Below are 14,831 nucleotides of genomic sequence, written 5' to 3'. Positions count from 1 at the left end.
TACTGTATATGTACTAATCAGAATACTATTATGTTACTGTACATGTATGAATTTTCTTTCTTGATCCCAGTACTGCCTTTGTACTGGAATGGAGATGGCACGGGTTGGTGTTGAAACTAATTACATCATTTTCAGTTTATAACCTGTGGTAAACTGTATCGTATTCAGTACTCTCGTGAATAAACTCTGCTGTTTGACTTTAAGACTGGGCTCTGTCCATTATTATAGAATAAGGGTCTTACAAATCCTTATGAATTGACAGTGTGTTTAATTTTAATTGGGTATTAAAACAGAGCAATTTAATTCCTTTAACACAATCTTAAAGGGATACTTTGGGATTTTGGCAATGTAGCACTTTATCTACTTCCTCAGAGTCAGATGAACTCTGAGGAAGTGGATACTACTTGTATGTCTCTGCATGCAGTATGAAGGAAGTTGGAGGTAATTGCAAGCCAATGCTAATTAGAGTTAGCACAATGGCTGGAAGTCTACGGTAACTACTTGCATGCTAGCAGTTACCCATAGACTTCCAGACGTTGCGCTAACGCTAGTTCACAATTACGCTAACACTAGTTAGCAACTTCCTTCAAACTGCATGGAGAAGTATTGTATAAAAAGGGTATCCACTGGTTCATCTGACTCTGGGGAAGTAGATAAAGGGCTTCATTGCCAATATCCAAAAGTGTCCCTTTAGTTTAAGGTTAAGCATTAGGGTTAACAATGTGGTTAGGGTTAAGGTTAGGTTTTCAGATGTTATGACTGCCAGCTAGTGACCACTCTGCAGAGCTGCCTCCAGAACAAGATTCATTACAAAAAAACACTAACCTGCTAATAATGACCAACTTCTTAGTAGGCATTATAGAAAATTAAAGGAAAACCCCAGCCCAAAACTCTATTTTGGTATTTGTTTCATTAGACCATTTTTTCAGCGATCAAGTTGTCAAGAAACTGCATCGTACTGGCTGTACTTCGAGAGTCAGTCTTGGTAGCTGGATTGCTGACATGCAAAACATTTTGGGACTACATCAACAATGGACTAAGGAAGCAAATACCAATAGATCGATTTTGGGTGGAATTTCCTTTAACATACTGTAGGTCTCAAACAATCTCTCAAGCACAAGCCCACATGCTAGTGGCTACTGCCAGCTAATCTATTTGCTTGATAACAAGTTAGAACAGTTGAGCTGTTATGAATACACCCTCCTTTCCATCTCCAACTGCTTGAACAACATAGCCATTTCACTTTGTTCAGATGTAGAAATCAAGTGGCCTACCTGGATAAGAAGATGCTTGTTTCTCAGAATGAGAACTAGTCACCAATTCCTTAAATAAATGAGTACTTTTATTGAACATTTATAAAAACACAGACTAGACAGCTAGCCCATAAGTCTGTAGCTAAAATGCTGCTAGCGGACAAGGAGATAGACGTAGCCTGAGACAGAAAGGATAGACATAGCCTGCCAGACAGAGCTAGCGCAGGACTCTTAACAGAAGGAATCTGCTTTCACCATGCGTCAAGTGTCAGAACCGGTCTGCTCAACATCACACAGCTCTGGGAGGTAAAAAAAAAAACCAATGCATCAGAATAAGGTTGAGATCAATTCATCAGCACGACACCATATGGACTGGGATTACTAGATATGGGTAAACCCTTAACAAAGACAGATGGAAAAAGATACCATACAAGCTCCCTCGGTCAACAACAGGGAAATGGAACACTCGAGGAAAAACAACACTATGACAGCCCTTTCTCTCTTTCTCCTGCAGTTATTCTATCCCTTTTTATTTCTCTCCGTCTAACCCTAGTGGCTACCTCTCACTCCTCGCTCAACATGTCCCCCTCTTTTCTCTCTCTCCATTTCTCACCCACCCATCTATCCATTCCTTTTCTTTAGGGTACTCACCTCCCACCCTGCGGTCTCTGTGTCCTGATCATCCCTGCATCGCTGTAGAGACTATCTTTACGCGGCGGAAAAACACACACTCGCAGATCAACACACACCCCCGGCGAGAACTCAGTCACCAGCCAGCCCCCCTTCTCTCCCCCGTCTCTAACACCGCACCCTGGCTCCGTTCCTTAGTAACAGCAGAATCGGAGCCAGCATAATTTCACTCCGGTAGCCACCCTCATTCTTTCCCCCTCCCTTTCTCCATCTTCCAGTGCCCTCCCTCTCTGTCGCTCCCCCTCGCTCTCCTGCGGAGAAATAAATATTTCAGCCACAAATGAAGCGTGGATCCTCTCAGCTCTCTTCCCTCTGCCTGCAATATTTAACAGAGAACTGTGTTTGTGTGTGTGTGCACGTATGCGTTTACGAAACACACCATTGCCCGTCTCCTCACATCCTTTATTACTTAAAAGGAAAAATGGCTCTTGTAACAAGGGCACACACACACACACACACACACACACACACACACACACTCTTGTTATTGTCCGTAAGCCATACACTTGATCCTAAGCCATACACTTGATCCTAAGCCACACAGTGTAACTAAAAGTACACACTGAAATATGCACACACAAAGAACATATGGTGTCCTATGGCTGCCACTGCTCAAAGGTATATTGATCAAAACAAGTAGTACTGTAAATTACACCGTGTGCGAGAGCTGCTTCACTGACAATTCACGAACACTCAAGCCAGAGCCCCTCACTCCTCACTGCTGGGTAATGGAGTTTTCTAGACCAGGTCTGTGTGACTACTCATACGGAGGGAAACTGAGGTAAAGGCTGGTGTGTGTGTATAGAAAAACTAGCAGACACACACAGAAGGTGTTGAGGGGATTGGCGCTGTACCGCAGGGAATTAAAGATGAAACACACTATACCTTGGCTCAGGTAACCCGCTTCATGAGCACAACGGTAAAACATGAACACACCATTTGCAAGGCATTATTCTAGCGTTATCAGAACACTCAAGTTCCTGGTGTAGTTTGTCCTTTACTTATTAATCATGTTGTAGATGTTGAATGTAGAGAACATCAGATGCCTGCACAGTGACCATGCTCCCTCTGTGAGAATGTTACTTAATCAAACTTCCTTAGCGTTCCCTCAAAGTCTTAGTTGTGTAGCCAAAGCGTTGTTTGGGGATTTACAGGAACAAACGTCAAAATGAGGGTGATTCAGAGAGAGGGCCCTCCCTATGACCAGGAGAGTGGGGAATGGGGTTGAGAGAGACTGGGTGACGTGAAGGTAGGGCTGGGCGGTATACTGTACAATATACCGGTATTGATGCAGAGCAGTTAGTTAAAAAAAAACTTCTGTAACGTATTTGATTGTTTTGTTTGTTAAATGTGATATGCCGATATGCCGAGTGTAACGTCACTTTCATAGTTTACTTCGCTGCTTGAGTCATCACTCTCCTCTTTGCTTTCCTACCCTGTCACAACTAGTCCGTGGCATTTTTTCTTTGTCATGTCAAACACGGCATTCATTCTATTTCCATGATTACACCAAGTGTTTTGCTCTAAAGCGCAAGTCAAATCAGATTGTTTGCCCATATAGTGCAGCCCTACGTGGCAGTGTGGAAATGATCTCAAATGAGTGCAGGAAATGCAGAAATGGATGAAAATGCAGAATTTTGTTTTGGGTTGAAGTTGAATCACGCACTACTCATAAAGCAAATGTATAAACTTCTATTATGCAAAAACATAAAATACTGTCATTACAGTCCAATTTCTTAAAAAATAAATAAATACCGCGTTATGATATAAATAAATACCGCGATATGATATTTTGGCCATATCGCCCAGCCCTAGGTTAAGGTTATGTGTCATTGTACCAACAGCCAGAATTATAGCATTGTGAGGGATTAAAGTCCACTTTACCCGAAACACACAGAGCAGAGAGTGTGTTGCTGTCCTCAGATTAACAACATGGTTACATAAACAATGATCTGAATCCATTTCCCCCGGAACGCAGGGACATTACGGCCCACTTTAGCATCAGCACGCAAACTGCCATAACTCATACCACCAATAGGTATATAGTCAGCAGGTTAGGAGGGGATTTGACTGGGCTTTTACCTCCAATGCTAATGTGGGATAATGAAAGCTAGCTACATCACAGTGGTGCTATGGAACAGGTTGGTCAGAGAGAAGGGAAAGAAGGATGCAGGGGAGGGTGAAATTAAGAAAATCAGGAGGGTGACAATTTTTTCAGAATAAGGGAGAGAAAGAGGGAAAAGGAGGATGGAGGGCAGGAAAATGGGCTACGGTCATCACATTCCTCACTAATGTGAACCTCAAGGTAATCGTTGGTGAACTGCCAAGGCCCATAATCACCCATAAACTACTACCCACATTCTTTCATTAGCCCAGAAAGGTTAAGACTGCTGGAGCAGCGCTTAGATTCTCTCTCCAACTCAGTCACACAAGCACATAATTACATAAAAACTAAACCAACATGGTGCTGCTTCTCATTATAAAGGACTTCAACATAATCTGGAATCAAATTTTAAACCTCAGGACTTCTGTACCACAATATTTATGATTGGTACTTGATTAATTAGATTGGTGCCTTATCTGTGTCTGTGAGACTGGCATGGCATTACAAACATACCTGTGCCTACGTGCTGGTTTGCACATCTAGGCACACCCCTCCCCCTCCCTCTTGTTCTCCTTAGCATGCCCTCACCCCAATCGTCTCCATTCCTTTCTCAAAACACCCTCCATCCCAGTCTTCCCCTCCTCTCACCTGCAATTGTTTTCTGCTGTCCGGCACATTCTCCAGGCTGCCTCCTCCGCATCCCAGCCTGCCCTGGCTGCAGCGCAGCTCCCGGTCACCTCTACGTTTGTTTGCGCAGTTGCAGCCTGCAGCCTTCCGGTCTACAGCCCTCTGCCTCTTCCCCTGAGAGAGGGCTACAGTCACCCCTCTCTCCCTCTCCCTGGGCCCCACACCCCCTCCAAGACCTCCAGGCCCGGGGTCCCTTACCCTGCCTCCCTCCCCCAGCGGAGGGGCCTTGTCCCCAGGCAACGTGGCCCCATCTCCAGCCTCTTTGTCACCGGGGTCCAGGGTCTTGTGTCGGCTCTTAAAGAGGCTGTGGATACTCAGTACCACCAGGGTGCAAAGCACATACATGATTCCCCCCCCGTGGGCAGGTTGGTTCGCTCCGTTCTCCCACAAACAAGGTCTCCCTTGTTTGAATGGGACAGGAACTGTTGAAGAGCCACAGGTTGTTATGATAGCTTATAAGCTGTTATGAAGGAGGGGTTCCATTGTTGTTGAGGTCTAGTTGTGAATGGCAGTCAGAGCTCCAGGTGTATCTTCTGTGGTCCGAGTCCTTGCAGATGTCATGAGTTGGAGAGCTGAAGACTGAGTGCGAGAGATGGCAACAAGCGTATCCACAGCGAGAACAGTTCCAAAGTTCTGTCCTGTACTATAATCTCTGTACTGCACAATCTGTACTGCAGCCAAGTTCAAAAGTTCTCCTCTGTGTGTGTTGATCCCCTGGACAATGGCAGTGCCCTAAAGCTCATCAACTGTCCGATAATCCCCAAGTCTGTTCTCCGGTCAACAGACGTAGACGGACGAGAGGTGAGTGAGTGTGATCCTCAGATACACACGGTCACACACACGCCTGCTTTTATATCTCACCTGTGTCAACTCTGTCCCTGTGCCTCTTCTGGCCCCTCCCACTCCGAGACAAGACTTCCACAGAACCACACACATCTTTGAAACACCGCCTTTACAGTTTCTCAGAACAACGATAAGGTTTTGGACCCTGTACTATTGTAAAGGTGATTGCTGTCCCGCTGCCAAGACGGTGGAGCTCAGGTAACACAAAACCCACAGGAGCAGACGGCTGGCTCAGTCTCTCCAGGTAACTACAGAGACACACCTTGACCATCAACCATACACAGAACTAGTCGATATTAAAACACAAAAGCAGGATCACAAGCAGATAACTCACTGAACACACACACACACCCCTAAAACCCTTGCAAACGTCAAACAGTGTAGGAATGTCGTTGATTTATCCTCCTCTGTCCTGCTAATTTACTGGTTTTTACGGCCCAGTCCAGGATGGTGTAATTGATCGACAGGTCCAAAGTAAATTCCTCTCCCATTTCCCTCTTCCTGCTGACCCGTCCTCCCTGAAAAGTCTCTGGACAGAGATAGGGTGCGACATCTACACCTCTTCCCTTGTTCGGTCGCTCTCCAGCTCTCCCTCTCCACTCATGCACCGAGTTCACTGCCCTATCATGTGCTGTTCTGCAACTCTCCAGAAAGAGAAAGTATCTTCATCCACTCTCGCTCTCACCCTCCCTCCCTGTGTTCTGTCCATCTGTCGCTGCAGGATAAGCGCTGGAATGGGACAGAGCCGGCCATGCGCTGGTGATGTAACTCATAATACACTATTGATATGGATGTATGTACAAAGCAATACCAACTGAGTGGAAAGAGTTTAATTAAAATAAATATATATATAATTCCCACCTGCATCCGTTTGGAGTTCCACCATATCAATTCAAACTGATCTCAGAGGCGACCTTGTTAGTTGGTGTCCTGTATGCCTCACCGTCTTCCTGGTACGTGACAGCCCTGCACAGCAATGCCATGGCAACCGTGCAGCTATGGAACCAAGCCACAATGGGAACTGACAGTGTCGATCACGGCGTTTGAATCGTGATGCGCAATCCAAGGCAGTCAGCGAGGTCACTGCGGTCACTTTGTACCCAGCGGTCCTGGACAGTCACAGTTCTGGTTTCCTGTTCTGTGACATACTGTAAACATGGAGTGGTTCTCTAGGCTAACATGGTCCTATGGGGACAAAGGAGAAGTCTTCCGCTTGAGTGATCACTTTCAGGATCCTAATGAAGGGGACGGGATGGGACAGGGCACACACACACACACTTGGGGAGGGGACCCCAGAAAGGAGGCTGGCTAGGATGAGCTAGTACACACAATGAATAAGGCACTATGACTGAATGAATCCAAAAACGGTTTAGCAGTGACCCAATCCAGTTTTGTGACCCACCAAGTCAACGTGGTCTCAGGGTAATCATTATTCTGTTCGTAAATCTGTGACACTCCATGCAGTATGATATATTATGTTAGGTAACATTATGAATGGAATAGCTGATAATAAATATCATACGAATTATAGGACATATGGTATCCTAAATCTTACCCGGTTGTACAATAGCATACGAATTGGATTATGTAATTTATAATACAATCTTGGAGGATGTATAGTTTTCCCCGTTTACTGAAGACGTGGATGCCTTAATCGATTAAGGCATCCACCCGCACCTCTCTGATTCAGAGGGGTTGGGTTCAAATGCGGAAGACACATTTCAGTTGGACAACTGACTAGGTATCCCCCTTTCCCTATTATACGTCCATCTCTGAGACTAGGTTGCGCCATAACAAAGGAGGGTTATGGGGAGGATTTACGTTGGTGGTTGGGGGAACTAACAACTAAGGTTGTTGTTTGATGTTAAAGTTTAGGGGAACTAAAATGACAAATGTCAGGGAAATTTACATAGCAGGTTAGCGGATTTGGCTTACGTTTAGAATTAAGGGTTAGCTAAAACGCTACAGCTGTCCCCGACGCAAACTCGCAACTATTGGATCGCTAGACAGATTACAACGCCCCATTCTCCTCGACCAAATTGGTCTGTTGGAACACATTCCTTATGGATAACACAATCTACCCACACCCTTTTGGCCCAAATTATCAGCCCTCTCGTGGGACTCAAGATTGCACTTTCAGGGACCCATGACAATACATGGCATGGCATGGGGCAGGCCAGCTGAGCAACCACATGAAGTCACCTGAATAACAAAAAAAAGATTGCATAAGAATCTCACACCATTTTAGACCTGTACCATCGGGCAGTATAGAATAGACCCGTCTACTCCACACACAATAAACCCTTACACCAAAGAGCAAGGCAAGGCCACCGAGAGAGTGAGAGACCAGTAAACAAGGTCTGAGGTTCAATAGCAGGTTAAGTGGCTGATAAGTTTGAATCAAACCATAAAGCTGATAAGGCATGGGTGCAGTGATCAGATTTGTTTCCAGTGCATTAAAAGAACTATAATCTCAGCCTACATTACAGAGACAAGTCAAAACAATTACAGTGGGACACGTGGTGTGGAGTTATACAGAGTCAACCAGGAAGTCAAACATTTACCCTTGGCCTAGAAGTGAGTGAGAACGTGTGTGTGAAAGAGACAGTGAAAGAGAGTATGTCCTAAAGTATGAGAATGTGCAAACGTGTGTGTGTGTGTGTGTTTGTGTATGTCTGCGTACGAGAGATCTCAGGTGTGTGAGTTGGTCTCATTTTAAGTAGCTCAGACTCCCTGGCATAAAGAACACCCTGCAGAGGAAGTTGACACCCCTATTTCCACGTAATTTCTTGTCGGAGAAGAAATGCACATTAGCTTCCACTACACTGTATTCAAAAGATTAGCCAGCTGATTCTGGAGCTGCATTTGTCATAAGCATTGAAATCACTGGCCAATCTCCAAAGTTATAGCATCTTCCATAAATTGCGGCCACGAATCCGCCATAAAAAATTGTTTGAAAGAATAAGATGACGTTCCGGTAATATGGATAACCATTGAAAGATGGCTGATATGAGTTTTTCTACATTGTAATGGACATGGTGCAACTATGGTAGGTAAACTGCCGGCAGGCTTTGGCTGCGGCACAGAAAAGCCAAGTCAGCCTGTGCTCAAGTATTCTCACAGGGGAAGTGAAATGATAGGCTACAATGACTTTGCTCATGATCATACATGTTGGATGCATTTGCTGTTTGTGTTTCAGACTATTTTGTGCCCAATAGAAAGTAATAGTAAATAATCTAGTGTCATTTTGGAGTCACTGTTATTGTAAAAAAAAAAAAAAAAAAAAAAGAATAGAGTATGTTTCTAAACAGTTTCTAAATGTGGATGCTAACATGATTACGGATAGTCCTGAATGAATCATGAATAATGATGAGTGAGAAAGTTAGACGCAAATATATTATACCCCCCAGACATGCAAATGCATCCAACAAGCTGATGTAATCATTGCGTGCTAGGAATATGGGACCAAATAATAAATTGTGACTACTTTAATACACAAGTGAATTTCCAATATTTTTGGTCCCCTAAAATGGGGGGGGACTATGTACAAAAAGTGCTGTAATATCTAAACGGTTCACCCGGTATGAATGAACATACCCTCAAATTAAAGCCGACAGTCTGCACTTTAATCTCACAGTCACGGTTTAATTTCAAATCCAAAGTACAGAGCTGAAAAACAAACAAAAAATGTCCCTGTCCCAATGCTTTCGGAGCGCACTGTATATATATTTTGTTTGTACAGACTAGCTAAAACAAAGGTGAACATGTTCAATATTATACCATGGTTTCTGATCAAAATAGCTGCAGGGCAAAAGCATACGTTTGGACCTCCAGGCGACCAGGTGGACACAAGGCTGTTTGGCTCATCTCAGTTGTGAAGAGCAACAACTATGGAGCCATTTGTGATTAATAAAACAATGCCATGTTGGTGGGTGGTAACGTTCAAATAAAACCCAGCCCTGAAATAAAAAGTTGGCTGAAAATTATTTGTGCGTCATATCATAGGAAAAGAAACCGCATTCACACAGATTTGTCACTTCAAATCAAAAATGTATCATACTTTGACTAAAATTAGGACTTTTTGACATCGTCTTTCAGCTTGAAAAAAAAAGTGGATTTTTACTGGTGTGGCCGTTTAAGCAGCTTACGGGAGAAATGTGCCACACTTTACTTTAGGGCTTTAGGTAAAGGATTTAACTCAGCCACCCAACACACAAATGTGCTATTAGAGGCCATCTGAATTAGGGATGGGCATATTCGAATATCCGAATGGACGTTAGTATTTGATTACTTGTGAGTATTCATTTTTGAGCAAAAAAATATATATAAATCTACTTTATTAATAACAATGAAAAGGCCTTTTCTAAATACAATAAAATATCCATGTGACATTGTTACTTACAAGGATATGCCATGACATTACAAATTCTTAATATAAAACAAACTTTTGGAAGTAGTTTTCCCGACATGCATCCCATAAAATGACCGGTAGCCTTCACACCGGTCTGTAGCTTATTTTTGTCGGCCAATCAAAGCAACACTACAGTGGGACTATCATTTATTTTTAAACAGGACAGTGACCTAACACACATCCAGGCTGTGTAAGGGCTATTTGACCAAGGAGAGTGATGGAGTGCTGCATCAGATGACCTGGCCTCCACAATCACCCAACCTCAACCCATTTGAGATGGTTTGGGATGAGTTGGACTGCAGAGTCTAGGAAAAGCAGCCAACAAGTGCTCAGCATGTGGGAACTCCTTCAAGACTGTTGGAAAAGCATTCCAGGTGAAGCTGGTTGAATGTGTAAAACTGTCATCAAGGCGAAGGGTGGCTAGTTTGAAGAATCTAAATATATTTTGGATTTATTTAACACTTTTTGGTTACTACATGATTCCATATGTGTTATTTCATAGTTTTAATGTCTTCACTAGTATTCTACAATGTAGAAAAGAGTAAAAATAAAGAAAAACCCTGGAATGTGTTTTGAGGTGTGAATGAGGTGTGTCCAAACTTTTGACTGGTAATGTATATCTGCTGTTTACTTAGCTATTTCACTAAACATCATCGCTTTCAAAGACGTGTCCAAATCAGTAACACCAAACAGATACAGCATACCCTGTTTCCAGTTTATGGCTGTTGACGACAGGCACGCGAATACGACAACAGGTTGTAAGCAAGTTCATTTTGCGATGTTTGACAGATATCGTTTGAAAATATATTAATTTGAAGAAAAAAAATGCCGTCGATGGCCGCTACAGGTTCTAAAATGGTTAAAAAGTGAGCCAACATGGTTTAGTAGTTATTTCAATGACTGATCATAAATTGTTTCATGCTCTCTCGTCATTCTGCAGCAGACATAGTGCATTCGGAAAGTATTCAGACCCCTCGACTTTTTCCACATTGTTACTTTATAGCCTTAAATCTAAAATATATTAAATAAACAATGTTCGTCAATCTACACACAATACCCCGTAATGACAAAGTGAAAACAGGTTTGGAAATGTATATAAAATTGAAAAAAAAAAATTGAAATAACTTATGTAAATAAGTATTCAGACCCTTCGCTATGAGACTCAAAATTGAGCTCAGGTGCATCCGGTTTCCATTGATCATCCTTGAGATGCTCCTACAACTTGATTGGAGTTCACCTGTGGTAAATTCAATTGACTGGACATGATTTGGAAAGGCACACACCTGTCTATGTCTGGTCACACAGTTGACAGTGCATGTCAGAGCAAAAACCCAGCCATGAGGTTGCAGAAATTGTCGTAGAGCTCCAAGACAGGATTCTATCGAGGCACAGATCTGGGGTACCAGAACATTTCGGCAGCATTGAAGGTCCAAGAACAGTGGCCTCCGGCATTCTTAAATGGAAAAAGTTTGGAACTGCCAAGACTCTTCCTAGTGCTGGTCGTCTGCTTGGAGATTGCCAAAAGGCACCTAAAGACTCTCAGACCATGACAAACAAGATTCTCTGGTCTGATGAAACCAAGCTTGAACTCTTTGGCCTGAATGCCAAGCGTCATGTCTGGAGAAACCGGTCACCATCCCTACGGTAAAAGATGGGTGGCTGTGGGGACGTTTTTCAGCAGGAGGGACTGGGAGACTAGTCAAGATTGAGGGAAAGATGAACGGAGCAAAGTACAGACAGAGTGTTCAAGATGTCAGACTGGGACAAAGGTTCACCTTCCAACAGGACAATGGCCATAAGCACACAGCCAATACAACGCAGGAGTGGCTTCGGGACAAGTCTCTGAATGTCCTTGAGTGGCCCAGCCAGAGTCCGGACTGAGTATATAGTTTCATATCGCAATATTATTTTGGTCGATATTAAAGCGATACTTTGACTCCAAGCATTGATTTGTAAAAAAAAAGGAAAAATAAATGCTAGGTTGGCTGTACTTGCGGGTCATGGCTAGAAGGGATATAGCTTTTGTCAAATGAACGTCAAAAGTTAAATTTATGGGCATTCTGGCTAACCCTATTCTGCGTGATGTCCTACCTCCAAAATCATGTTTTTGTCATCCCTCCCTTGGAAATCTGAAGAATTTTGTATTGTCAGAAGTATGCTCTATACACAAAATTAACATAAAACCCTGCCTTGATGACAGCTTTGCACACTCTTGGCATTTGCTCAACCAGCTTCACCTGGAATACTTTTCCAACAGTCTTGAAGGAGTTCCCACATTTGCTGAGCACTTGTTGGATGCTTTTCCTTCACTCTGCAGCCCAACTCATCCCAAACCATCTCAATTGGGTTGCAGTCGGCTGATTGTGGAGGCCAGGTCACCCAATGCAACAATCCATCACTCTCCTTCTTTGTCAAATAGCCTGTACACAGCCTGGAGGTGTGTTTTGGGTCATAGTCCTACTGGGACTTTTACCAAATAGAGCTATCTTCTGTATACCCCCATTGGCTCAAAACGCATTAAGTGAAAAAAATTCCACAAATTAACTTTTTTTTTTTTTTTTTTTTTGTGTGAATTTTACCCCTTTTTCTCCCCAATTTCGCGGTATCCAATTGTTAGTAGCTACTATCTTGTCTCATCGCTACAACTCCCGTACGGGCTTGGGAGAGACGAAGGCTCTGTCATGCGTCCTCCGATACACAACCCAACCAGCCGTACTGCTTCTTAACACAGCGCGCATCCAACCCGGAAGCCAGCCGCACCAATGTGTCGGAGGTGGTGTGTCCAAACTTTTGACTGGTACTGTATATATATTTTTTTACTCAAACCACCCGCGAGCTGGATTGGATCCGCAAGGCAGTATGTTTGACACCCGATATGGTGTAATGTGCTAACCCACTGTGCTCACACTTAAAATAGCCTAGTCATCTTCTTAATGCGTCTTTTAGCCATTAATATGCAAATGAAGCTAGGCAGTAATCCGCTGTGGGCAACATTGCATGACCATTTCCTAATATAACATCTACCCCTCTTTCATACACAGTTTAATTGGGCCAAATTAGCTACAGCTGAACTGAGGCTCTGCTGTCGTTTCCACATCTTCTCTTGTTCAGAATTTAATCAGATTTAAAAGTTGTTTTGAAATTAACATGAGACTAACAGTCCACTGTGTAACATTTACATTAGTTACAGAAAGAGCATGATCTTTGTGTGGGTGCAAGACAGTAGGATGAAGTTGTTTGTTTCCCTAGATGATGGGTGTCAAACTAATTTTGACAGGGGCCGCAGTCTTGTCTTCGATGAGGTCCGGATGGCCGCATTGAAAATTGGTTGCATTTCCTCACCATCAAAATGTGTGTGTAAAGTCCTTTATCCATTATTTTTGAATTTCCGATGCTCCCTGACTGTCTAGCTTTAATATCTGTGAATAAGAGCAAGCTAGACAGTAAAATATATATTTTTACTCCAACCACCCAGGGGCCGGATTGGACCCCCTTGTGGTCAGTTTTGTGATTCACCCCGCAACGAATTTAGTTAAGATAAGCTGATCCAAGATCCGTGCCAAAGGGTAACTTCTACCCTGAGCATGCTAAAAAGGCTAACCAACATCAGTGCCTAGAGACTGTAGTCCATCTGTGTGACAGACACAGCAAACAGCACCACCTACTGGTTATCTGATAATGTTCACATTCTACAATAATCTGCTTCCAATCAGAGCCGTTATATAATGCCTGAATGCATGGAGAAGTCACAAGTCCCTGACCTCATCATCTCCACTACTGCAGCCAAACAAGTCAAACCGTCCAGGACTTATTTAACAAACAGCTTACAATAAATAGAGCACCAAACCAGAGACTGAGTGTGTGATCCAAACAAACACTATCCCCATGCAAGCTCATATACATTTGTGCAAACACAGACATGGCATGTTTAGGAACAGATTTCCCCATAGTGTCTTTAGCAAATATTTACAGAATACATTGTCTAATGTGTAAGCTAGTAGCTGCGCGCTCACACACACACACACGGTTGGAGCTACACAATCACTCTGCATAACATGTAATTTTCCACCAGTAGTCTCTTATTCTCTTTCCAGCCTGTGATTCACCCAGCCCATCCCCCGGAAACCACACTGTGTGTGTGTGTGTGTTTCTGCTCTGTCTCTACACCCCACACTGGTGTCTTGTCCAACGATACCTTGCTTGGGGGACCATGATGAAGAGGGGGGGGGGGGAATTGTCTCCATCTCCATGAGAGTCCAACATATGAACTGTCTAAGCAATTCCCACAATAACAGTCCGAACAGGTACAGAGCCCTAGCAGACAGCCCCGACCTTCATCTTCCCTCACCTCAACATGAAATTGAGTTAAAGCGGTCTAATTCTTCTCAGCTACGCAGGTCCAACAGAGAGGGGTAGGGTCAGTTCATTCTGCTCGTGACTCCTGCCTCTGGAATGCCATGCCAGTGATGACGTGAGGAGAGGTACTTTAGGGAACATGCAGAACAAAATGGAATGTCCCTGTACTGTCTATGTGGGTGTGTGCTCTAGCAGTATGTATTTAACAAACACAGTCCCCCTCTGGTGCAGTAACAACTGGGAGTGCTTTTAAAAACAGTGGTCCTGTTAAAATAAGTCACCCCCACATTGACTGGGACATAAACTGTTCTAAGAATAAGAGAGAGGGATGTTACCCACACTTACAGTTATTCCTGAAGCAGGACTTCATAACAAATGAACAGGCTCTCCATTACCCAGCATGTTAAAAATATGCTCCAAAGTCAAATCAAGATCACTATCCCATGACACATTTAAAAAAAAATATATATATAAAAAAAAAAAAAAC

General features: G+C 43.3%; 1 protein-coding gene across 13 annotated transcripts in view; it reads right to left on the bottom strand.

Moving 5' to 3' along the window:
- Positions 1-14,831, bottom strand: part of LOC139384494 (kinesin-like protein KIFC3) — a 62,873-nt gene that overhangs the window by 35,464 nt on the left and 12,578 nt on the right. For 8 of the 13 annotated variants that reach the window (XR_011628865.1, XM_071129294.1, XM_071129295.1 and 5 more), the window contains exon 1: positions 4,696-6,192. The exons of 3 other annotated variants lie outside the window; for them this stretch is intronic. Coding sequence is in view for 7 of the 10 variants with exons in the window: in XM_071129294.1 (XP_070985395.1) it covers positions 4,696-5,079 (384 nt within the window). In the remaining 3 variants the exon portion in view is untranslated. Of the gene's footprint in view, positions 1-1,904; positions 2,054-4,695; positions 6,193-14,831 lie in introns of those variants that run through there. 2 more of the 13 variants (XM_071129301.1, XM_071129306.1) reach the window with 2 other exon arrangements.

Source organism: Oncorhynchus clarkii, chromosome 26 (assembly GCF_045791955.1).
Source record: "Oncorhynchus clarkii lewisi isolate Uvic-CL-2024 chromosome 26, UVic_Ocla_1.0, whole genome shotgun sequence".
Classification (NCBI taxonomy): Eukaryota; Metazoa; Chordata; class Actinopteri; order Salmoniformes; family Salmonidae; genus Oncorhynchus; species Oncorhynchus clarkii.
This window is presented reverse-complemented; position numbering and strand designations above follow the sequence as displayed.